The sequence below is a fragment of the Mixophyes fleayi genome, chromosome 5, assembly GCF_038048845.1.
Source record: "Mixophyes fleayi isolate aMixFle1 chromosome 5, aMixFle1.hap1, whole genome shotgun sequence".
NCBI lineage: Eukaryota > Metazoa > Chordata > Amphibia > Anura > Limnodynastidae > Mixophyes > Mixophyes fleayi.
In genome coordinates, this window is record NC_134406.1 from 33,501,142 (window position 1) to 33,526,064 (window position 24,923).

General features: G+C 38.4%; 1 protein-coding gene across 1 annotated transcript; it reads right to left on the reverse strand.

Annotated features, from left to right (window-relative positions):
- Positions 1-5,388: 5,388 nt before the first annotated feature.
- MASTL (microtubule associated serine/threonine kinase like) lies at positions 5,389-23,055 on the reverse strand. Its single transcript, XM_075212001.1, has 12 exons — positions 22,779-23,055; positions 19,988-20,125; positions 18,850-18,989; positions 18,164-18,252; positions 17,565-17,671; positions 15,823-15,964; positions 15,038-15,207; positions 13,519-14,688; positions 12,779-12,905; positions 7,737-7,850; positions 7,437-7,538; positions 5,389-5,860 (listed from the first exon to the last, which is right to left on the reverse strand). The coding sequence occupies exons 1-12, from the start codon at positions 22,953-22,955 to the stop codon at positions 5,703-5,705; spliced, it is 2,634 nt and encodes an 877-aa protein (XP_075068102.1). The 5' UTR covers positions 22,956-23,055; the 3' UTR covers positions 5,389-5,702.
- Positions 23,056-24,923: the final 1,868 nt, after the last annotated feature.

The window sequence follows — 24,923 nt, forward strand, 5'->3', positions numbered from 1 at the left end:
CGTATTGTTTTGCACATGACAGTAATTAGACAATGTCCTGTGACCAAACTACATTTATTGCTGTGTGATTGTGTATATTTCTCTTGAATACTGCAAAAGAAAAAGAGTCTTGTGGGTAATGTGACATGCTTCACAATCCTATGGGCAGTGTTACACACCTGACACGGGTGTATGGTGACCTTAGAACATCCACTTCTTGACATCTGTTTCAGCTTCATTTGGCCACATCGATTGTTTAATCAGCATTTGTAGAGCCAGAGAATCGTTAGAATAGTACGTCAAGTGTGGGAGATTCCATGGGAACAATATGCCTCTCCCAAAGGAAAAGACTTCTGAGTAACGTTATATATATATATATATATATATATATATATATATATATATATATATATACATACATATACATATATAGCAGACCTGGGTCTCCAGCTCAGTCAGGCTGTGTTTACGAAGGAGTAGTCCCAAATAAGGATAAATCACTTGTCAGACAATACCAAATTATAAGATATGAGGAGTTAAAACATGAGTGAGATAAGGACCTAGTATCTCTTAAGGTGAATGAGCACGCTGTATACAGGTAATGATGTTGCTGGGACTGTAATGACATTTTTCTATTAAAATCTAGAATAAATTACTGATATGAACTCAATCTGTATGTGATTGCCCCAATCCTGCCAACATCATGAACTAATTCAACATGTCCCAAAACACAGAGTTTCTCCAACAAACTTGGTTGCTATTTAGTTGACCATTTGATGATTAAAAATAAACCAATATATTTAATTGTAGATGTATTCCCTGCCAAAATATGAACTATGTTTTAAAGTGCCATATAATATATTGGAACAATACATACTGTAGGTCAGTATGAAATCCCATCTGACTTTGTTACTTCAGTGTTTGTTGTGCAGATTACAGTCTACTTTAATTTATCATTGTAGCTGCACAGAACATACGGTATGAGAAAGGCTAAACATGATCCACTTGTCCTACATTTGTGAATGGTTAATCTAGAGTAATTATTATGTAGGTAATTGTACTGCCACAACACGGACACCTGGCAATTTTTTTTGAATTATAGTTATTACTGTTTTTTTGCCTTAATACTATATATGACATTTCTATTAGTCTTTTTAAACAAGTAGTAAGGATTTGTTTTAGGCCACTAAAAAAAAAAAGACCTAAGCTTGTAATTAAATAATAGTTGTGATATGGTCCATTTAAATTCTAACACCAATATAAATGACATTGCTATAGGCAAGATATTATTGCCTAAAAGTAGGGTACATGTTTGCTTTTAAATTGGTGATTTAAAGCATTCAGAAGACAACAATAAGAAATATTTGATGGATAATAATTAAAGGCCGAATTGTTTATTGTAATGTTTTCTTGCACACATAGGAGACGGTACATGAGACCAAGCAATAATACATTATCTGATTAGAAGTACAGCTGGTGTCTGGTATCTCCTTTATACAGGTTTTACATGTCAGAGTATTGACAATACTGTGTTCAAAGTCCATAAAGGGACGAAAGCTAATTGGTGGTGGACACTTTGCAGTGGTACTTTTGGGATAGACAGTAAAACAGCACATGCAGCAATCATACTGGCCCATATAGTAGGTGCAGCGGGAGCTGGTCAACCTGTGGTTCTCCAGGTGTTGTGAAACTACAAACCCTAGTATGCTTTGTTAGTAGATAGCCAGCCAATAGGTGACAGGGCATGCTGGGACTTGTAGTTTCACCACACATGGAGAGCCACAATTTGGCCAGGCCTGAAATAGTGTGTCTGAAGTCTTGATTTGGCTGGGTGTTAAATCCTGTATAGGCACTCACTTGTGTGGACAGTCATTAGAAACACTGACAATTATTCAGCCTGCCCAACAAACTATCCGATTTGTCCAATTTGACTCATCTATGAGAAACAATTGGAACGTATCTAATAAATAAATTACAAAGAAGAGACCAACATTTTTTTTCTTAATTCAATCAATGGACACTATGTTGGGACTTCAATTGGCCACATGGTGTCTCATTTTCCCAGACGGGGTTTTAATTGGCCGCAAAGTGTCGCCGAACCGAAATATTTACATTCCCGAGGTAGCCAGTTAAATTTGAAGGTAGATTGCAAATGTTGTTGAATATCAGGAGGGAAGTTGAGGGCAAGAGCCTCAGTTTTAGCCGAGTACATCTTAAAGTTTGATAGCAGGCCATAGTTTCTAGTCTCAGACATTAGGGACAGAATCGATACATGAGGGTTTTTAAGGATGAGTAGGTCGTCGTCTGCGTAGAGTGCAAGTTTGGAAGCTTGAGAACCAGTTGCGATGCCAGAAATTTTGGGATTTACCTGAATTCTGGCTGCAAGTGGCTCCGGCATTAAGGAAAATAGGAGGTGCCATTACAAATTGGGAACAGAAGGAAGAAAAACTAGGCCTCGATTACTAGCTGGGTTAAGAACTTCACACATGAAAGGCCAAGAAACTCGGTCGAAAGCTTTTCCTGAGTGGCGGTCTTTTCTAGTGTTGGTTGCAGCCTGGTGGTTCAGGAACCCACTTAATCTGGATGGACCAATGAGGATATTACTTTCACAAGACTAGTTGCTAATATTTTGTCGAATAATTTGAGATCCACATTTAAGAGGGAAATGGGCCTATAGCTCACACATTGGCTATGATCCTTATCCTCTTTAGGGATTACCGCTATAATTGCTCTTGTGATGGCCCCGTCAAATTTCTTGCCCCAGAGGAATTAAATACATCTAGTAGCATGGGGAAGAGAGAACTGTTAGTAATTTTTTTTTTTTTTTTCTTTTAAACCATAAATTGGTATAGACCCAAAGCAGCAACATTATTGAGGGTCTTGATAGTCATCTTAAGCTCTTCAGCAGTTATTTCTATGTTAAAGTAGGTTAGTTAAAGATGGGGAGATGACATTTCACAAAAAATTGTCTAATTCGGTCACAGAGATCTTTAGATTTGCCAGCCTGAAAATCATATAAATTTAGATTGAAAGTTGCAAAAATGGTCTATTATTTGGGGTGGTATATTCTGTTATAAGCAGAGTCCTGTATTGCAACTATTCTATTATGTATTCTTTTGGATCTAAGACAACTGGCTAAGAGAGTCCACTTTATCCCCTCTCTCATAATACCTCTGACGGAGCCACTGCAGGATGTTAGCTGTCTTGGATGATAGGATGTGTTGGTGTTTGCTTTTGAGTGCGAGGATTTTTAGGTATGTCTTAGACTTAGGGTGACTGAGGTTTCACCGTGAGAGTGGCTATAGAGGATTCCAGATCAAGGTTACGTTTTCTTTGGGATTTGTTTTATCCTCCTTTTAAATGCATTGTGATTTTATGTGCTGGTTTCTGCTTAATACAGTATGGATTTTGTTATAATGATAATTTAGATACATTTAGCGTGGCCATCTTTTTCCTTTGTACTCCACCAAACTTGAGTATTGTTTTTTTTCCTGACCTTACAGTTGTGGCCAAAAATATTGGCACCCTTGCAGTTTAAAATATGTCACGAATGCACTTAGATTACTTTGATGTTACTGCAAGGGGATAAGCAGGATTTCAGCACTCAATCTTACATTTACCCATCACACTGGTTACAGATCGAATGAAATTACGGATTTGTTAAGAGTAACAAGGATAAAAACATACAATAAATTACATATTAAACGGAATAAGAAAAAAATAAAACAACAGACAATAGAACACTTACGTAGTATAATCTGTATGTTGGAGGGGAAAGCCAAAAGGGGACACAGCCCTCATTTAGATTGAGCCCTAAAATACTGTACCGTCAGGGTTGGAGTGTGAGGTTTTTCAAGAACCTTACTCTCTGCCTTGGCTCCTGCCCCTGCCCTCATGTTGTTAGCCAAAGAAAATCAGTGTGAATGCTAATGTGTTTACAACTGATAGTGTAAAGCACTTTTTCCTCAGGACTTATTAGAAATACAATATCTCTTGCCAGAAGCGTCGCAGAAAGATCATTTCACATTAACTAAGGTATGAGTACAGTCACAGTTCCATACCAAATATGGGTATGAAATATTAGTCCGTGAAGGGGCTATGTGATTTCTGTAGTTTAGACTGGCACAAAGACCTCTCAAAACATGATATATGAATTAAAAATGTTTTGAAGTATCATATTGTCTGAGAGATGCCTACAGCTTGTTGTCCTCGAAGCTACATGGAGTGTCTGTGTCTACTTTGCTAAGTGCCAAGATTAACACTTTCAAGAGCAATATCCCTGCATCTATACAAATATATAAAAATAAAAAAATATACAAAAAACACAAAAACAACTTACATTCTTATAGTTATCCTAGATTGATGGTAGGAGGGAAATTGGGTTATCAGATGTCCAATGTTATGGCTGTCTGTCAGGTGTGTGGCATGCATATGCTAAACTGTCTTCCTGAAACTGTGTGTGTCCTTTTATGTATTTAACATAGTTAGTTAAACCCACCTCCAGAGAATAATTTATTTATTAACAGTTATATCTTCATTTTAAATTTTGGATTAGGCCTCCACCATGATACCTCCCCATTTATAAAGGGCATAGGGATTGACTGACTAGTCATTGCCCAGGCCCAACTCTTATTTCCACAAAGAGAGTTCCATCAAAAAAATTGTTTGTCAATAACAGACTTTCAATAAATGATTTCTACTAGAGCTAGATAAAATATAGCTCAAATATGCCCTTTTCTTACCCAAGATGCAAATCAGAAAAGTTTTATCCACTCTCTCCATCTGTCCAATTGTCTATGGCAACCTCCTCCTATCTGCCATTTCTCTCTTCCATCTGCTTCCACTGCTTCCACTGCTTTGATCGGTCCTAAATGCTGCAGCAACACTGATCTTCCATTCGCTTCTTCATTCTGCAAATCTCTACTCTGACTCACTATATTCTCCAGAATACATAACTCGCCCTCATCTGTAAGTTCTCAACACTACGCTTTCCTAAATCTCAATCCTCATCTCAAAATACTCTCCCTCGTATTGTCTTACATCACCCGCTCTCCCATTCCCGCCTACAAGACTTCTCCTGTGCCACTACCCACCTATGGAACCTCCTACCATGCATGATCAGACTCTCACTCAGTCTTTAAACACCCACCTTTTTACCATTCTTATTTGCACCTATACTAACATAGGTATACCTCTGCTACTGTCCGAGATACACACACTAGTCCTGTCTCAGCTCTTTTCACACTAGATTGTTAGCTCTCAAAAACAAGGCTCTTCCTACCCTTTGATTTCATGTCTGGATTTATTTTGTCTACCTTGTATGTCCGTTTAATGTGTGCTCCATATTGTGTGCTGTCTGGTGTTGCAGAGCACTGTGGCCACTTGCAAACCAATGGCAATAATACAATATTTCAAAACATTATATTACTTTATTTTACATTAAGATTTACAAATGTAATACATAGCTTAATGTAATGCAAGGTGCATAGATTTAGGACATTGGTCAAACAAAGCAGAAAATATTTACATGGATCTTGATTCCAGATTTGTTTTAAATTATTTTCAACAGGTTTTTTTTTACATTTGAAGAGAAGGAGAAGTCACATATTTTGTTAAAAATCGCAAAACTTTACAGTTGGTTGAGTTAAAACCTTTAAATATTAAATATGGGGAATCTCTCATCAGAGAATGATAAAAAGAAATAAAGGTTCAGGGGCAGATTTCTACAGACTGAACCCGGACACTTTGAGGTTCTGAGCGTTATTCCTGGCTTCGAAGTAAGTAGTGTCCGTTTCATCTTCTGGCTGTGGGACGAAGGGCATTGGCTGCTTGTGCAAGTTATCCCATTCTATACCAAGGAATAGAGCATTAACCTTCAGATCTGCGTAAGAACATATAAAAAGGAGTGTTAAAATAGGCTTTATCTATGCTACATATCAGCCAGTCACTTTATTCTGGGGGTAACTGGCAGCTGATCTAAAATTCTGCCACCCATTTACAAAGCATCCAAAACACTGCACAAAATTTTGGCATTTATCTTTTCCCTAGGGGTAAATGTATCAAAGTCCGTTTTTTTTTATCTCACAGGAGATCGGCGTCTTTGCAGCTAAAATTTAAATTTTAGCTGCAAAGACGCCGATCTCCCGCAAGATGAAAAAAAAAACGGACTTTGATACATTTACCCCCTAGTCTCTGTACCTTCTGCCAAAAGGACATATCTCCTGTTTTACCCCATCTCGTAATACACCTGGAATGCTCTATTGTGCATCACAGTAAACAGAGCTTTCATGGCGGATACTATACAGACCATGAACACAATACATACAATCTGAGATACATATAGAACACAGTTTGGCAGGAAAAAACCCCACAAAAAAACACTAATATTTTTTGTGTTTGTTTTTATGTTTGGAAGAGTGGGAGTCGTCTATTTATTAATATTTTGTGTCCACATGCCTTATTTACATTTTGATGTATTAAGTGTAAGATTAAACACCTTAGTCTCTATTCCTCAGGGTTGTTACCCCTTCTGGGGTAACAACCCTGTTACAAACCTTTGCAACATCTGCAAAAGACATATCTTCTCTTCTAGATTAAAATATTACTAATGAATACATTAAACAAAGCATAACCCAGGATGGATCCTTGACATACTATGCTGGTAACGAGCCCTTCATCTGAGCATACACTATTGACTACAACACATATGTCATTTAGTCAAACCTTTATCTCTTTCAAGTCAAATCTAAGGGGCATATTCAATTCTCGGCGGAAACGCCGGAAATCTCGCGGTCCGCGCACGATTACCGTTATTACGGTAATCATGCGCGGAAAAACCGTTAATACGGTAATTTTCTCGCTGGATTTCAGCTATTACCGTATTAACGGTAATAGTTTTTGCGCGGCGCGGAAAAAAAAAAAATTAAATATGCCCCTAAGGATTTTCAGTTTGAGCTTCTTGTGGTATACAGTATCAAATGCCTGGCTAAAATCTAAATCCACTGATCCCCCTGATCACTTTAGTTACAAAGTCAAAAAGATTCACTAGGTACGTCTACAAGATCCAAGGCACTATTAATTTACTGCTAGGAGATCTTGTCAATTTATTTCACTCTATAGTCAAATTTATTTTTAAAGTGATTCCATTAAGTTTTCTATTTATAGAAAACCTGGGTCTATAGTTTCATTATTCCCTGCAGGTTCATTAATATTTTTTTTTTATTAACCCCTCTACAGGGTAAGGCTCTCTCACCTTGTGTGAATGTATAATATTATCTTGTTATCATGGTATGCTGCTAAGCTTGTCTCCTTTATTGTACAGCAATATATTGATGCTTTTAAATTATAATCTACACCATCAATTTAAAAAAAATACTACCTCTCACGACCTCCTATTGCATGAACTTTCGGCACAGAAACCGCAACAGTAACGTCAGTCCCTGTACCCAATAGCTCACCTTTTAATCCAGCTCTCTTTGTGTGATCGAGTGTGAGGAGAATATCAATTGCACTGTGAGAATTGACTGAAAGGGTTTCATCATCTTCTGGCCATGGAATGTCTAAAATTACCCAAAAATAATAATAAAAAAAAATAACCATAATATGCAGTTACATCAAAGAAGTTACCAGATTGACATACTGCAAGTTCTCTTATTAGTTGGAATTTGTGTTCCAGCTTCTGAATCAACATCAGCACTATTTTCAGAAATGAGCCATACAATTATCAAAATAAAAACATAAACAAATACAGCACATACCTCTTTTCAAAATATTCTGAAAGACTTGAGCCGGGGTCTCATCATTAAATGGGGGAATGCCAGTTAGAAACTCAAACAGACACACTCCAAGGGCCCACCAGTCCACAGCAGGGCCTGTAGAAAGACATGCATCAATCTTGACCTCGATTTGGTTGAGCAACTGAACAGAACCAAAAAGATAGGAGCCTCCTTGACATCACTCCTAGTTAACGTATTCTACAGCAATATTCCTACACAAGTAATAATGCACCTTACACGGACAATTCCAGACAGTAGAAGCCAGGATGTCAGACTTGTGTCGAAGCACTTGGCCTACAAGCCTTGAGCTTTTTATGGGCCCAGAACTACTTTGAATATCCATATAATTTACAGTAGGGTTTGGAAAGATAAGAACCACATCATGTAAGCACGTTGCTTTGGTAATATGAGTTTAATTACTATAACTACGGTCACCAAAGCATGTCTACATCTAAATATGTGCTTACACAAGATGCCATATACATCTCCTGAGATCAGCACAGTTTAATCACACTGCAAAAAGGGCTTATATCACAGACTTGACGTCAAGAATATATGCTCTGTTCACTTGAAAGTAACTAGGCCAATTAAATTGACAGTAGGGAGAGCATCAACGCCCACCAATTTGGACTTGGCCAATTTTTTTGAACTGGAGTTGTTTTCACAGGTGTAATTCCTGTCTTATTTCCCCTATCAGAGATGAACAGTACAAATACAGAACATCTGTAAGCAGCTGTTAAATTACTCCCTCCTATGTTGGTTACACTTGCACCTTAATTCAAGATAAGGTGTTCCTATTAAGAAACCTAAATTATATGAATGATTACTCTGCTTGTATGTTTCAGACTAATTAAAACTTACATGGTTGTCTGATGCAAAAAGCAACAAAAAATTTGAAAAAAACAAAACAAAACAAAAAAACACAAAAACAACTTTTCATAGGCTGAAGGGGTCATTTTCCATGGTGTAACGTGGAGAGATCAGTTCTCTTTAAACAGGGGTTGCATCAGTGACTGAAAGGAAGTACTATCCAGACATAGTGAAGCCAGGAATTGAATAAATTGGTTTCTGGCCCTTTTACTACTTGCTTAGGCATTACAGACTATAAACCATCTTAAACCCATGCATAACATGCAGCAAAATCAAGCGAATTCTAGAATAGCCAATGAAAAAGCATGTACACAGTTCACTATCACAGCCCGCTATGGAGGAAACGTAAACAGAACCTTAGCCCTGCAAAGCGATAATCCACTTGGACTTGTAGCAGCCAGAAAGCTCAGTGGCAAGAAGTCAGTGTAGAAATACTTTTTCCAAGAAGGATTGTGTTATTTGCTGGCAAGCTGTAGGACACTGTATCCAATTATCATCTAGGTTTTAAAAATACAAAATGCTGCAATTGTTCATAAGTGTTACAAATAATGGCGTTTAAGTTTTTCAGAATCTGATCATCCTATTTTGGTGCCCTTTACTCCAGAACAAACCAAATCATCATCAGCTATTTATATAGCGCCACTAATTCTGCAACGCTGTACAGAGAACTCACTCACATCAGCCCTGCCCCATTGGAGCTTACAATCTAAATTCCCTAACACATACACACACAGACAAAGAGAGACGAGGGTCAATTTTGAAAGCAGCAAATTAACCTACTAGTATGTTTTTGGAGTGTGGGAATAAACCCACTGCCTATTGTACAGTGATCCAGTTTTTACATATTAAAAGGCCACTTAAAGTGGTTTCATCTCAAACAACCCCCTTTTTGGAGACATCAATAAATGTAAGACTTTGTCTAGCACCATTTATAGATCAGCACTGTCTGTTATCACAGATTAAACACATGATAATGAGCAAGGGGAGTTAAGAGAGTACTTGAACCAGTAACATGAATAAAGAAATAAGCAGACAACACAGCTACAAGTGGCTCTGGTTCACTAGAGTCCATGGCTTGTATTTTAGTTAATCTCAGTTTATTAGATCGTATGGTTGCTTTCCCTCTGAAGGATGTCTGATCAGGGTATAAGTAAATGGTGTTTATGGAAAGGAAATCCAGAAACAGCAAGTTAGACTCAAACATAATATAACTTAAATGAACAGTATTTATAGAACTGCCCCTAGTGGGAGAATAAAATAGATATCTATAATATAAATGTCTAGTGGCATGTGTTAGTCTGTCTGTGTGTGTGTGTGTAGAAAAAATAAAGCCAAGCTGCAGTGCCACCTGCTGGGCGGAGTTATACACTGACCTACTAAATTCTTAGTGTGTGTGGGGAAAAAAATTCAGAAAGGGCTGAAATTTGGTATACTAAGATGTTTTTAATTTGTTAATTTAATTTGTTAATTGTTAAAAGTATTTATAAAGATTTTAAAAAAATATATATATATTTCTTGAAGGAGAAGTGACAGTTGGGAGTGGTTGGTGGTTGCCGGGGGTGACAGTGGGGAGTGGTTGGTGGTTGAGGCCTGGGATATGGCCCAAATGCATGACAAGAACCTTTTTAACACCTTAAGTAGCTTGATTTGACTAGAATGCATGAGTATCATGCACGGGTTAACACATTATATATATATATATATATACACACACACACACACTCTGGGTGGTGCCTACCCTCAAAACCAATAGGACACATGATGTGTGATCTCAAGGCTCTTGTGGGGGAAGTGGGAGAGAGCTTGCAAAAAGCCTTGAAGTTTGGTGCCAGATGAATCTAGTTTTGTTTGACTTAATTGCGAGGAGGTCACTAGGAAATATAGGCAAATAGAAGTTTGCAAAATATTGCATAGAGGTTCAATTAGATATCAACAGGTGAAGGTGCTTAGTGGAGCAATGATCCAGTCACAGCAATGTTGGTTTGGGGGTCAGAGTGTTGTTGGAACTGCGGGAAAGGGGTGGGAATCGTTTACAATAGCCTATGGAGGTTAAGAAGATTGGGAATTTGTTAAGTTTGCTTAAAATTTGAGTTTTCAGGGAATCACACAGTGGATACAGCCTGGAATTTTTTATTTTATTTATTTATTTTTGAATCCCTAACAGGAAATGGGAGTCAGTAGTGGATGAGAGTTGCCATCGTGGGCAGAATGGAAAGGTTGAGTTGAAAAATATTTTGAGGCCAGTGAAGAGATTTATGATGGTGCATTTTTGTTAATGGCTTTTTAGATTAATAGAAGTGTTTTGTTTGATGTGGTAAAATGCAGGCACCCAATGTAAGGACAGACAAAGTGGAGCAGCAGTAGAACGTATTGAAGGAAACATTTGATAGCCTGGTTAGGGGGAAGACTATTAAGAAGTTAAATTTTTGCAATTAAAGTTTTTTGCAGTGTCTTGTGTGTCGAAGTCAGCTAATTGGATATGGTCATTTCAAATTAATGTCTAACAATCCGATTGTCTATGTCTGAAGTTATGCGACTAGTACGCTACAGCGTGGAGGAGCGTATCCAACCACAACACGTGCAAACACCTATACACGCATTTACACAAACACATACACATGTAATTAGCTCATACTAAAATTAGTTGCAACAGTTATTTGTAATAAAAAGTAGCAGAGTTTATGGTGAAATATCATAATGTTATATACATGTTAGTGAGATCTAAGGTTCAGATCACAGGAAACATATCATGTCTGGTATCATTCTAATCCCCTACTTATCTGCAGATGTCCGGTTGTCGCCGAAAGGATCGCACCTTTCGTATGCTAGATATGGATTATAGAAAATAAATGATCATGTATGGTATTGTGTGTGTAATGCTAATAGACCAGTTTGAACTAGTTCTCGGCGGGAAGATTAGTATGCATCTTCTGGAGAGCTGACCCCCACCCTTGGATGGCATCGTTTGAACTGGCCAATGACCTGCATTACATTGGACCTTCCTGAAGCCTGAACCTATGGAAACATGCCAAATCATCTGTATTGTTTTCACTGTATCACTAACTGTATATAAGCAGGGGCTCTGGGACCAGTAGGCAGTCACTTTGACCACAGACTTCAGGACTGAATGACTATCAAATAATCATGGGAAAAATGTAAATATATAAGTTTTATCTGTTTTTCCTTAGCTAATGGACATAAAAAAACAAAACAAAAACCAAAAGAATCAAAATAATAGTTTGATATGTTACCAAGATAAACCCCTATCTGTACTGAAAAACAATATCTAAAATAATGTGCTTTGGCAATTGGTAAGGAAATCCAAGCAAAACTAACGAGGCACAAGATCATAAAAGTAGGTTGTCAAAGGCATAAACCACTGGATTAACATTTGGTGGGAAAAAAGTCCTTAGTGATTAACTTGTAAAGTCATAATTGATAAATGTTGAATTAAAATCTGTGTGTGCGAGATACTTCTATCAGGGTGAACGAGTGCCCTCCAGCATAGTAAAGGCAGACAAAAGATTTTATTTAAAACATTGTGTGTTCTGAGTATTGTATTGATTAATTTCCTTTCACTATATAACTATAGATAAAAAGGTATGATCTTATTAGGCGTTGTGTTTAAAGCAGCATCCCACTACCAAAGCCACAATATTTAACTTACCACATGCCAGGAATCCTGTGTACAGAGAAAATACAAGTTACAGGGATGTAACCAAAACACATCCCCTCCTACTACAAAGGGTAAAGAAAGTAATGTATACAAAATTTAGAAACTCTAAAGCAAAGAAAAACAAGACCTAAAAGGGTAATTCATTTGTAGAATGTTTTTTCTCATATCAAGTCTTCCATTCTAACAGCTGTTACCATGGGAACAAACTGTGGCCTCCACCACTGGTGTGTTTCTGAGATTCCATCAGACCGCTTCAGGCAGAAGTCCTATATTAAGTATCAGGAGTTAATCCACTAACTTGTAGTGATCAGCAAAATTATTTTCATTTGTCTAAACCATGTTTGAATGGTGTTAACCTTTAATAACTGTAACCAATAGAAACCAGATATCTGCCGTTATTGTTTATATTCAACTGGTTGCAGTGACTTGCAGCACATTTGCACTATGTTAATAAAATAGTAAGGATTGAGAAACTTACCGTGCGACTTCCCCAGTAACAGCTCTGGTGCCAGGTAATCCGGTGTTCCGAGAATTTTCTCCTTCTCAACTTGTGCCGCTCCCCTCCGCACACTCTTTGGTGTTCTGTATGGAGTATCTGCCTGACCCTGTAGAGAAACATAAGAACTGAAAATATATCACCAGTATTACAGGCCTAATTGAAACAAATCTGTGCAAAACCCAAAAAATGTTTTTAATATAATCGGTACTAGACAGAACCTAAGATTATGTGCCTACTTTTTCCAGAGAAATAATACTAGCCCTGCTAGCCACATGCATGATACATTTTACTACTCTCCCTCTCCAAGCCAGAAATATCAATTCTGCACCCACAGCTCATAAGGACACCCCCCCCCCCCCCGGCACTTCGGTTTCCAGCCAGGACTAACTGCAGGTCCAGGAAAAAAAAATAAAACTGCTAGGGGAGGGAAGAGGTTAGTAAAATACAATATGTAGGTGGTAGTGAAATTTTTAGATTGTCAATGGATGTATCCTTCACCCGAAAGGTGAATGACTGATTGGCTCTTGGGTATAGAATACAACAAGCACTACCTGCATTTAACTGTAGATATGGGAGCCACTTTACTTTGCTATGCATTACTCTAAACTTATGGCACTAAATCAATAACTGAAATATATTACACACACACACACACACACACACACACACACACACACACACACACACACAACCTTACTTGTGGTTTTGAAAATGTATACCTGGTAATTCTTGTATGTTCTGTCCTTTTGCGCTGGAGTAGCAGTCATTGGGTAGGATCCAGTACAACCTAGCGAGAAAGGTATTTTGTCCACAGAACCCATACTGATTCGGGAAGGTTCTGAGAGATTTGATGCGTTAATGGTGCTGCTGTAACTTCTAAAAACCACCACGGCTCTCTTTGTAGAACTGGGCAGCTTTCTCGTTGTGGCTGGAGATGCCCAGGCATTATTGTCCATTTCCGTTAAAATGCGGTTCCTGTGCTTGCACTCTCCTTGCTCTCCGATTTCGGATATAGCAGCTGTGTCCTCCAAAGATGAGCTCTCATTGGCCTCACTCTGCAACTCAACAGAAAGTTTGCTCATACTTTTATCCACATCAGAAAGCTCTTTATCCAGGGGATTGCTTGTAACAGATGTATTAGGAGAGGAATCAGAGTGCATATTTGGACTTTGTTTCCAAGCCCCAGTGTTCTCTGATCCAGAGTTAGGACTATGCTCATCTAGCTCACACAACAAATTCTTGGCCACTGGATTTTCAGTGCACACTTTCTCTGGAGTCATTGGAGCAGGGACAAACATACTTTCTGGTTTATCATCACATTCAGCATCTTTTTGGAGAGCAGCAAGAAAGAGTGAGTCAATTTCCATAGTTAAGCCTGTACTTGAATTGAGCGGGATATCTGAGATTGTGAAGGCACGCTTATACTGGGAATTATTTTTCTTTTCCACAAGGTCTTGTCCAGGACTTCTTTCAACTAATGAAAAATTTCTTTTGAGCCCTGATCTTTCGGCAATTTCATCTTCATTGTACTTTAAAGGATCCAACGAGGAACTTGGCAGCCAAGGATGAGATACAGGAGGAGATATGGGCAATGTATTCAATCCACTCACATCTAAATTTTCCTTCTCTTCATGCATGTTAGGATCATAAAGACATTTCCTGATCAAGCCTTTTGTATTCATACTAGCAATAGGAGTGTCCTTAAGTTCGTTAGTATTGTTCTGGATGTCAAACTTCCTGCCATTTTCACGATAAGCAATTGGAGAGATAGCAGACTCCAAATCCTTCATGTACTTGGTAACTTTTCCCAATTGGATTTTGCTCAATGCTTTATCTGACAAGCTATTTTTTAATCGGCTGGAGCTCAAAAACGGTGGTCCATCTGGATCCTAGAAGGAGGGTGTTGAAAAAGCAAAAAAAGATAAGTAACCCACCATAAACGAAACTATCACTCTTAGTATAAGCTTTTAAGTATTAATTTTCCTTAAACTAAGGAATATAACCGTCACAATAGAATAATATGAAGCAGTCTAAAAGTGTTTGAGGGAAAGCGTTTATTCATTTTTCCACCCTCTTTTGGTGAATATCAGTAGTCACACGCATGTGAGGGATATAAACAAAGCTTATGAGCGAATGCTTAGAAATAACCAGTACAGTCATGGATCATATACAGAATATATAGCGTTTACATGCAGCCAGATGTTCCTACACTATCTACTACTAGAGTATTTTACTAACCTGGCCATTTTCCCATTTTGGACTACTGCAATAATCGGACTCCATACTTGATAAACACATATGGGACTGACTGCTAGCACTAGAAGTACCAAGTCGTGCTCTGAATTTGAGAAGGTTCGGTGTCAGGCATTTCACCGGCATGCTAGGACTAGACGTTTTAACTTCAGGGCCTGAAAATAAAGCAGAAAATACTAAGTCAGCAAAGTGATCACAAAGTATGCAGACAAACAGAGGTTTGGTTAGTATAGGACCAACACATTCACAGGTAAGATGAACAGGAGTCAAGGGGGCATATTTACTAAACTGCGGGATTGAAAAAGTGGAGATGTTGCCTATAGAATCCAATCAGATTCTAGTTGTCATCTTGTAGAATGTGCTAAATAACTAGAATCTGATTGGTTGCTATAGGCAACATCTCCACTTTTTCAAACCTGCAGTTTAGTAAATCTAGTCCAAAGTCTCTTCTATGTTATATGCAAAAGATCTTAGATTTTTTATATTTTGTAATTTAAAGTTATCTTAACATGGCACAAAGTTGTTGGACGAGAATGCGGATTAGGATGGAGGCAGATATCTTCCCCCAGCTCCATCTCTGGGGAGCATCCAGCCCTGCGCAGCATACATACATACATATATTTTCTATTCAGTACCTAATTGTATATATGGAGCTGGATATTTTACCCCTGTATTGAAGTTTATGCATATTATTGCACATGATATAGTAGTGCAATTCCTACTGGATTGCAACAAGGGGCAATTTTGGGACTAAGACAGTATACACTTACATGATATGAGGAGCTTGGCGACTTTCATTGACTTTTCTTTATTTTTCATTAAAATAGGAGGCGTGCAGTTTTCCTCTGCAGCCTTAAGCCCTGGAGTCACCGAGGAGGGACAAGCCTGAATCTTACCTCGGACTGGAGAGTTCTAAATTAAGAAAAAAAAATATTTACTGAGAAACATTTTAACTATTTATAATTGAGAAAACAGTTTAACTGGTGTGAACCAGCAATGATTATACATGAGTTACAGTACTGTAGACTAAACTATAAGATAAGCTAGTGCAGCATTCATAACTAAATCGCTTAAATTACATCAGGCAGCTGGGGTAAATGTCAATGGCCTTAATGTGCATGTTAACCCTTTCAAGACGCGAGGTAATTTACACCTTCGTAACCGCAACTCACGATTTTTCTATGTGACAATCTAAGCAAGAATTATTTTGTAACTTTTTGCAGCCTAGTAAAATTTAACAGGCTGCTTCCTCTAAGTTACTAGGACTCAATTACTGAAACAAGAAAGAAAAAAAAATTGCCCCCAAATGTAATTATCCAGTTCTCCTGAGTATACAGATACTAGATATGTACCTTATGAAACGTATGATGCAACTAAATGCTCCTATAAATAGATTACTTTATTTAAAATTAAATCAGTTTTTTTCGTCAACTAGGACACATCACAGGTTGCGTCTATTGCCAGCATTTGTAGATTCAGTGTAATTTGGATCAGAGTGTAGACAACACATCAGCCACTTACAGCCAAATTACAATGAATCCATGAGTGCCGATAGGCAGTGGAGATTTGAGACATCTCCCATAGAACACAAAGGGCTTCCCATCACCACAGAAATTCCCTGATGAAGTCACATTTTTTTTTTTTATGTTCTCAAAAGGAAAGCCCATGCTTTCCCATTGAGCTGTACATAATGCTCCCTTTGAGTGCTGGTACAATCAGGGGACCAGAAACTATAAACAGTTATCCATACACATTGTGATTATGTTGTTTTAGGCTTAATTTGCAGCAAACAGCAGCATGTACATGCCCCCAAAAACAGTTAGATATCTGTGATGAATGGCAAATTCATCAGTTGGTGACCACATTTGACAGTATAAGTGATTACTGTACAGCTACACTAATGGTGCCTTGTCTCACGCGGTTGTTCTGAATGCCGATTTAATTATACAGGTGGCCAGAAATATTTTACTTGAGCTTATCCCTTCACCAGAACCCAAGGCTGTCATTGGCAATTATTTTTTTTAATTTTGATAGGGTGGAAAAAACAAACAAGCAAACAAACACAAAACAGAAAAGACTACTTTTACATTACAGATAGAGAGATTATATATAGATCTGGGGAGCACGGTGGCTAAGTGGTTAGCACTTCTGCCTTACAGCACTAGGGTCATGAGTTCAATTTCCGACCATGGCCTTATCTGTGAGGAGTTAGTATGTTCTCCCCGTGTTTGCGTGGGTTTCTTCCAGGTGCTCTGGTTTCCTCCCACACTCCAAAAACATACTGGTAGGTTAAGAGAGAGTGTGTGTGTGTGTGTGTGTGTGTTAGGGAATTTAGACTGTCAGCCCAATGGGGCAGGGACTGATGTGAGCGAGTTCTCTGTACAGCGCTGAGGAATTAGTGGCGCTATATACATAAATGATGATGATGATATCTACATACATAAATCCTCTCACACACACACACACAGTCAGTCTGAAGGTTATCATCATTTCATCTAGATTAAATACTTACAAATCCCAGGGAGCTTATAAGAGAAAGAACTTGTCCTGGGGTACGGAAATAGTCTTGCTTGGGCTTAGCCATTGAAGGTGTTGTTAAAATATCGATCATATTTAACTCTAAAAATAGATTAAAAAAAAATACTCCTTAAATTCTGAAAAAGAACCATAATGTGCAATTAAAATTTTAACTACAATGTGGAACATTTGTGAAAATAGTTTTCATAGGTAACAGCTTCAATTGTCTAATCTAGACTAGACAGATAATAGTTCAGTTCTAATCCGTTTGGATGGGCAACACCTTCTTTTCTTGTTACTTTTGGACAAGAGCTAAATACATTATTTATATTTAAACTAGTCTATCCAGTATGCAGCCGTTTCTAAAGAATGCAGACATGACTTAAAGTGTTGTGATAATCTTATCTTGCACCACTCAAGGATAGTGTAGACGCCAGGTCTTGTTTGACTGGTTTTCCACATATTTCTGTACAGACTCCAGATTGGTGGATTCATACACAGGGGCAGTGATGTCACAGTATGCGTAAGAGCTGTTCTTTATCCTTCAAGCAAGGTCTTAGAGTTGTTGCTACAGCCCATAGCATTCATTCTTACCTCGCTTCAGAGTGACTTTGGAGAGGCCAAAGTCTGTTAGTTTAATGTGGCCCTCATTAGAAATCAGCATGTTATCTGGTTTCAAATCCCTGCGTGACAAAACACAAAAAGTGGAAATCTGCAATTTATTAGTCCAAATTATATAGTACAAAGTGAACATATGAATCAAACATTTACACAAAAAACTTATACCTCATCTATAAGTATAAGATATTATGGATGTTTTGCTACATCATGACCGACTAAAGGAATTGTAACAGGCCAAGATTCCTGTTGTTGATTGAGTTACAGCGCAGCATGCTTAGCTGGGCTATAGGTTACATTATTAAGAGCCTAGTCTTACACAACTTTGACATGCAACCGATCCTGGGACAGAATCATCTACGTTGACTAGCCCTTAGAGTCAAACTAGATTCAAATAGGCAATTAAGCTTATAAGAGGTAGGCAGCTATAGTTAAGGGTCATCTAAATCTAGAATACAATTACAATACAATGTCTGCTGCCATGACAGAAGAGATGCAGTGTGACCCGGAACGGCGGGGTGCTGTGTGTAGACTGCCAGGTTGTGGTTTCAAGTCACCATGGTGATCGTATTTTGTCAAGTCTGGTGTTATGCAACTTTTTTTTCTTTTTTATACACAAGTTAATGTAAGGCACAGCAGCAGGAAAATGGAATTGCATTTACCTGTGAATTATGCCATGTCTGTGTAGATAATCAAGAGCCAGTGCGACCTCAGAGATGTACTTAACCACCATGTCTTCATCAAAGTAACCATAAATGTGCAAAAGTGACTTCACATCTCCACCAATGAGATATTCCATGACCTGATGTGTAAAAGTAGTAAAGGCATCATTTAAAAAAGAAAATATACAAACGTACCCAGAATGAAAGGTCTATACAACCTGCGATGGCCAGTTAAGTCTTTTTAGACCCAGTTAGCCACAAATGGCCCTATGTACCGAAACAAAAAGACAGCTGATCTGGGCCCACACCAAACGCTGAATAGGCCTCATTTTAAATGGGGTTGGAAGATGATTCCATGTACAGTGTATGGACTCGTCTTTCAACTGCATAAATCCAGTCCGACAGATCTGGATATTTGATCTGAGTGCCTGTGTGAGGACGTTTACCCTTTAGATACAAGTCTTTCCAATACAACAGATTTTAGCATATCTGTTGTATCCGAGGTCCAGTTACATCATCTTGTAGTCAAGCCTGTATACAAGATCAACTTCACTGAAACCCTGTTTATCCCTAAATTATATTTACATGAAAATATCCTACTATTTTCACTTTTCTAAAAAGACATAATACATACATGGAAGAGTTAGGTTTTTACCTCGTCGGAGAATGTGATATGACAAGTAAATGAGTATTTACTTTAGATCCAAAAATAACAATACTTAATGGCTTAATGATCATGAAAACTAAATAACTTCATTGACATTACTACTCTTCGATATATGGGAGAATTTGTTGTTTACCAAGCAAAGAAAATATTGTTTTGTTTAATTTAGATAAATTACAGTATCACCATAATGGTAGCTAAAATAGAAACACAACAAAAAGAAATCAAACACTCAAAGCCTCAACATTGCAAAAGAAAAAGAGAAAAAACCCCAAAACATTCTCAAAACCTTTGTATGATACTTTTCAGTTAGAAAAGTAGCATACAAGAAGTATAAAAACAAAACAAAACGAAACATCCCATTAATCGCATTGACTAGTCATATGCTGTAGGGAGTAAAAAAAATCCCCTTCAATCAGAGGCAATGTTGTTGGTATCCCTGAATGTATTTTAATTGATTTGTAAGCCACTCACCAAATAGATGTTGTTGGCGGACTGAAGAGAATAGTATAAATGTACAATAAAAGGGCTTTTACTTAGAGCAAGAGCATCCCTCTCTGCTTGAACCTGATGAACCATGTTCTTATTAATCATGTCTGCCTTCTTCACCACCTAAAAATGAGGAAACACTATGGGTTAACTTACAAATACACACATTCTACAATTAATACAAGTAGGTGCTGCTCTATTTAGAAGGGACATTGCATCAACAAAGTGATACTAGAACTTCAAAAATCTGACCAATGATTTTAGGATTCTGTTCATTTAGTTTATAGATTACATGTGCAGGAACTACTACAAGAAGATCCTTTGAACAATTATAGTAGAGTCTGAATGACTGCATTACCCATGAACCCAAAATTATTTTCACTATAACTGTACCATATAAGATAATAATATTTCAAAACAGCCACAGAATGATAAATATAGAAAACATCACAGCAAAGTGGGCAACACATTGAAAATGAAACTGTCATTTACATACTGTGAAGTGTACGGTTATGGTATTTTTGAAAATGGTTTAATATTATATAGCCTAACATAGTAATGATTATTCTATGCCCTGTTTGTACTGGTCTGTGTACATTGCTGGAGTTTGCCTAGAGAGTTACCCGAGCATACAAAGAAATAATCCATGTATATATACTCAAGTGTCTTGCCTTAGGGTGGTCTACATATGCAATAGATAACATTGCTTTGTCAAAGGTTTGGTCCTGCTAAAAAATACCTGTGATAAAACTGCTATTAGCAAACATTGCTCTTTTTTGTTTAGCTCAGGCACAGACAGACTATGAATCACCTTTAATGAGGGTTTGTAGTAAGAAGAAAAACACAAAATAGTTTGGTAATCATTAAAAAAAAATGTGTTTACACAAAAGGGTATTTCTAAGTTTAAATAAATCCCCTACCTTGGGCCCCTCACCAAAGTACTTTATTGGGAATGGAGGAAAATTAGCTCAGGGTTTATTGAACATGTAACATTCCCCCCCCCCCCCCATTAAAAGTAGGAAACATGCACATTTCATGATAAAATGTTAAGTATATTCTAAGGGGGGTATTCAATTGTTAGTGTTAACGGGGAAAAACGAGCGCTCAAAAAATATTAGCGTTAATACGGTAATTACTCGCTCAATTTCAGCTCGCCGCTGAAATTCCGTGAGTAAACTACCGTATTAACGCTTTTCTCGCGCACTATTACCGTATAAACGGTAATATTTTTTGAGCGCTTGTTTTTTCCCGTTAACGCTAACAATTGAATACCCCCCAAATACTTATCCCAGATCCAGGCATGCTCAATATCATATGTATATCATGCAGTTAAATCAAACATGTATGAGGAACAGCGGCTTCCATATCTACAAAAAAGTTATGTTAATATATGGAGAAACTCCTGTAAATAATTTCTATGTACATAACACATTCTAGTCTTATCAATTTAGTGGTTTTTTTTTTTAGAAAGCTTTGTTACATATTAAAAACTTGAATTCCTCACCTGTATAGAAGCCCTTTACTGTTTAGTGCATTTATATGGTCACATGACTCCTCCTTAAAATTTACAGTGAAGGGTGCATAATGCCATATAATCCATTATGCTACAATGGCATTTTTAAAATCAGAGAATGTTGATAAATTCATTATTTAAGAGCTACTGGGACAACACAATGTGTTTATTCAGCCTTGTCTTTTTTTCCCAAAGTATGGCATTAGATGCATACAATAAAGCTTGGGGAAAATAAATCAGGGATATCTGGCAATTGGCCCAATTCTGTCATGCAGGGCCACACAACTAGCACTATACCAGTTAATCATTATAGAGTGAGGTACAAAGCCATCACAAACCTACAACATAAAGCTGGCTACAAACCTATACATCTTACTTCAGATGCAATCTCTGTAACAATTTTACCAAGTACTGAAAGTCCTGATGATCATGCCGATTCTTGTGTATATACCTACATGATGTACTGTCAGATCTGAGATCTACATCACTCAATAACCATCTGCTGAAAAGATTGTGACTCTGCTATTCCTGAGTGCCTACACACTTACCCGATACCGTTCAATCACTGATTGTGATTTTAAGGAGGGTTATAAATCCAAATCAAACAATGCAATGGTCTTTGGTATGATAAAACATGAGCATGGGAGCATACACACTCTTGCAATATCAGATCAAACAGTCGTTTATCATGTGATCTGCCACGATAATTGCATAGGTGTGTACCCAGCTTAACACCATGCATTATTATTATTGCATATGTAGGTATCCCACTTAACATTCCTTGTACATTAGCTTGCAGATTTGTTATTTTTTCCAAAGAAAAACAACTAAAACACAAACAAAAACTTGAAAGGCTTTAACACCTGAAAGTAGCATGTCTAAAAGACAACACAACTAAACATGATCTGCTTGTAGACTCTATAAATAACATACCAGAATTGTTTTCTTGGGTGTACATATATTCTGCATACATTTACATGAAGACAGGTATGTCTAGAAACTACACTGCCCTGAATATTGGAAGAAGCAAGGACTCTTTCAAACGTTTCCATCAGCTGTAGACTTTAGGTAATAGTATCAATGGCCTATGTTGGTGGATATATCATTACAGGATACAGACACAAGCTGCTGGGGGATGACAAGTCTCAACATGCCCTGATAGACAGATAGGGTGTGCTGACACTTGTAGTCCCACAACAGCTGAAGAGGCATGAGTAGCCTAACTATATAATATACGTTATTGCTTCATGCAGTAAGACTCACTTTGACAGCGAAGAGCCTGCTGTTGTTTTTCCTGCGAGCCAGATACACCTTCCCGAAAGCGCCACGGCTAATGGGCTTCACAATGGTGAAGTCCTCGATGGACGGCGGCTGCGGGACCTGGAACGTCTTCTCCCCGTACAGGGACGAGTCCCCCTTGTCCGGGTCCCCCACCCCCATGTTGTCTGGTACAGACCAGGACAACCAACAGTCTGTGCACCTAAACAGAACGTCGCCGCTTCTCCAGTTTAAACGAGAACCACGCCTCTACGTTACGTCACTCGGACTTCCCACCAATGGCCTGGTTTCTTTGTGATAGAGATGACGGCTGAGGTCTATTCCCTAACCACACCTCTACCTGACCTATGACCCCCTACAACCCAACTCTACTATAGCCATTTTTAATTAGGGCAGCATACCCACTTCTGTGTTTATGGTGCTTGTTCAAGATAGATAATACAAGTTTGCAACTGAGTGTAAATCGTTGAATGACAAACTGATGTGCTTGGTTTCAGTGATCTGATGCAGGGATATAATTCTATTTTAATCATAGCTTAAACATCACACCTGCTTATTTATTTTATCCCATAGGTAATCTGGAAAACTCAAGCAGGGAGCTCAGAAATTGGTGCATGGTCACAACAGGTTGGAGGAATACCTAGCGCTTCTGATGTGCCAAGCAGCCCCCCACCCCCCACCTTCCTAAAAAAAAGCTCTTTGGATCACTGCCAGCAGGTGCAGTGCTGGAAACTCCTTTGCCTGCAGTTGGTGCATGCCCTGTGAATTACCATTCACACTCTACATAATTTAGGATGATACTCCCGGAGATTAGGATGAGATATCCCAGAGGGATGATCTCCAAAGTTGGCTAGTATGATATTGCTGCACGATCTTCTTCGCTACACTACACTAGTGTGGACACACGATTCCTATAGATTGTAAGTTTGCGAGCAGGGCCCTCTTACCTCTCTGTATGTATTATCCAGTATTGTTTATTAATGTCTGTTGCCAATTGTAAAGTGCAACTGAATTTGCTGGCGCTATATAAATAAATGATGATAATCCCCTTGTATATAGGTTTCATAGATGCAAGATCTTTGTTTAATTCACAAGGCAAGAATGCAAACAAAGGCATAACTATAATAGTAGCAGGAGGTGCAGTTTAGAGGCGCTCCTGTCAAATCCCTATGTGTATAAATGGTAGTTTTTCACAATTGGTTGGTACATTGGGGCCCACAAATGTCGCTTCTTTGCCTTTTGGCTAAGGTCAAGTGTAGTATTTGCCCTGGTAGGAGGGAGACACCACTCTCAGAAAGGACAGGCTTAATAAGGCACTAGTACAATGCACTTCTTAACCCTGTACCACCTTTTATTTCTTGGTCCTGGCCTTTTAGCTGGACCAGAAAATGTTTTAACCCCACTGGACACTTTTATTTTCTATTAACAATAGCACTTAAAACTTTTTGCACTTTATTCACATTTTATTGAGGGGTTTGGGTACAGACCCTTATGGAAGGCGCTGAATTATGCAGCAGTGGGTGCTGGTGAAATCCTGTGGAGCTTGGTAGCGCCTTTGAGTCAGGAACACAAATAGAAAGAGGTTCTGCAGCAGCAGCTGCTGGTGGAATCCTGTGGAGCTAGGTAGCGCCTTTGAGTCAGGAACACAATGAGAAAGCAGAGATTCAGGAGCCAGTACTGGAACACGTCTAACCAGGAGGAGAGACCTGAAGATCTGGCACCCATCAAATGCAGGTGGTGCCTTTTATAGAGAAACTGCAGCTGATTGGAGCCCAGAACCTGGATGAATGAGAACGCCGGGTCTGTGCATGCACAGAACCCGGCAAGATGGAGGCCGCATCAGAGACCGTGGCGTTTGACCAGAGGAGTGCCGCCGGGGAGAGAGGTAAGTGAGCGCCTGTCTGATCAGTGGGTCTGAGCGATGACAACAGGTATTTAGTACTGCACTGGGTGATTTGGAGCATGGCACCTTGGGCTTCAGATAAAAAAAATGGGGGCTCAGAAATGTCTAGTTATTACCTGAATGCAAAGAAATATGCAGCAATCAGATTGAGCCTTTAAACCATACCTGCCAACTCTCCCGGAATGTCCGGGAGACTCCCGAATAGGTCTCCGGGGAGAGTAGGGCAT

Excerpts from the sequence above, each read along its gene's own strand:
- MASTL (XM_075212001.1), bottom strand. The coding sequence starts at position 22,955 with ATGGGGGTGGGGGACCCGGACAAGGGGGACTCGTCCCTGTACGGGGAG. Across the intron at positions 12,906-13,518 it reads GAACATACAAGAATTACCAG|GGTCAGGCAGATACTCCATA; the intron begins GTATACATTTTC and ends GTTTCTCTACAG. Across the intron at positions 5,861-7,436 it reads AAAGAGAGCTGGATTAAAAG|ATCTGAAGGTTAATGCTCTA; the intron begins GTGAGCTATTGG and ends GTTCTTACGCAG.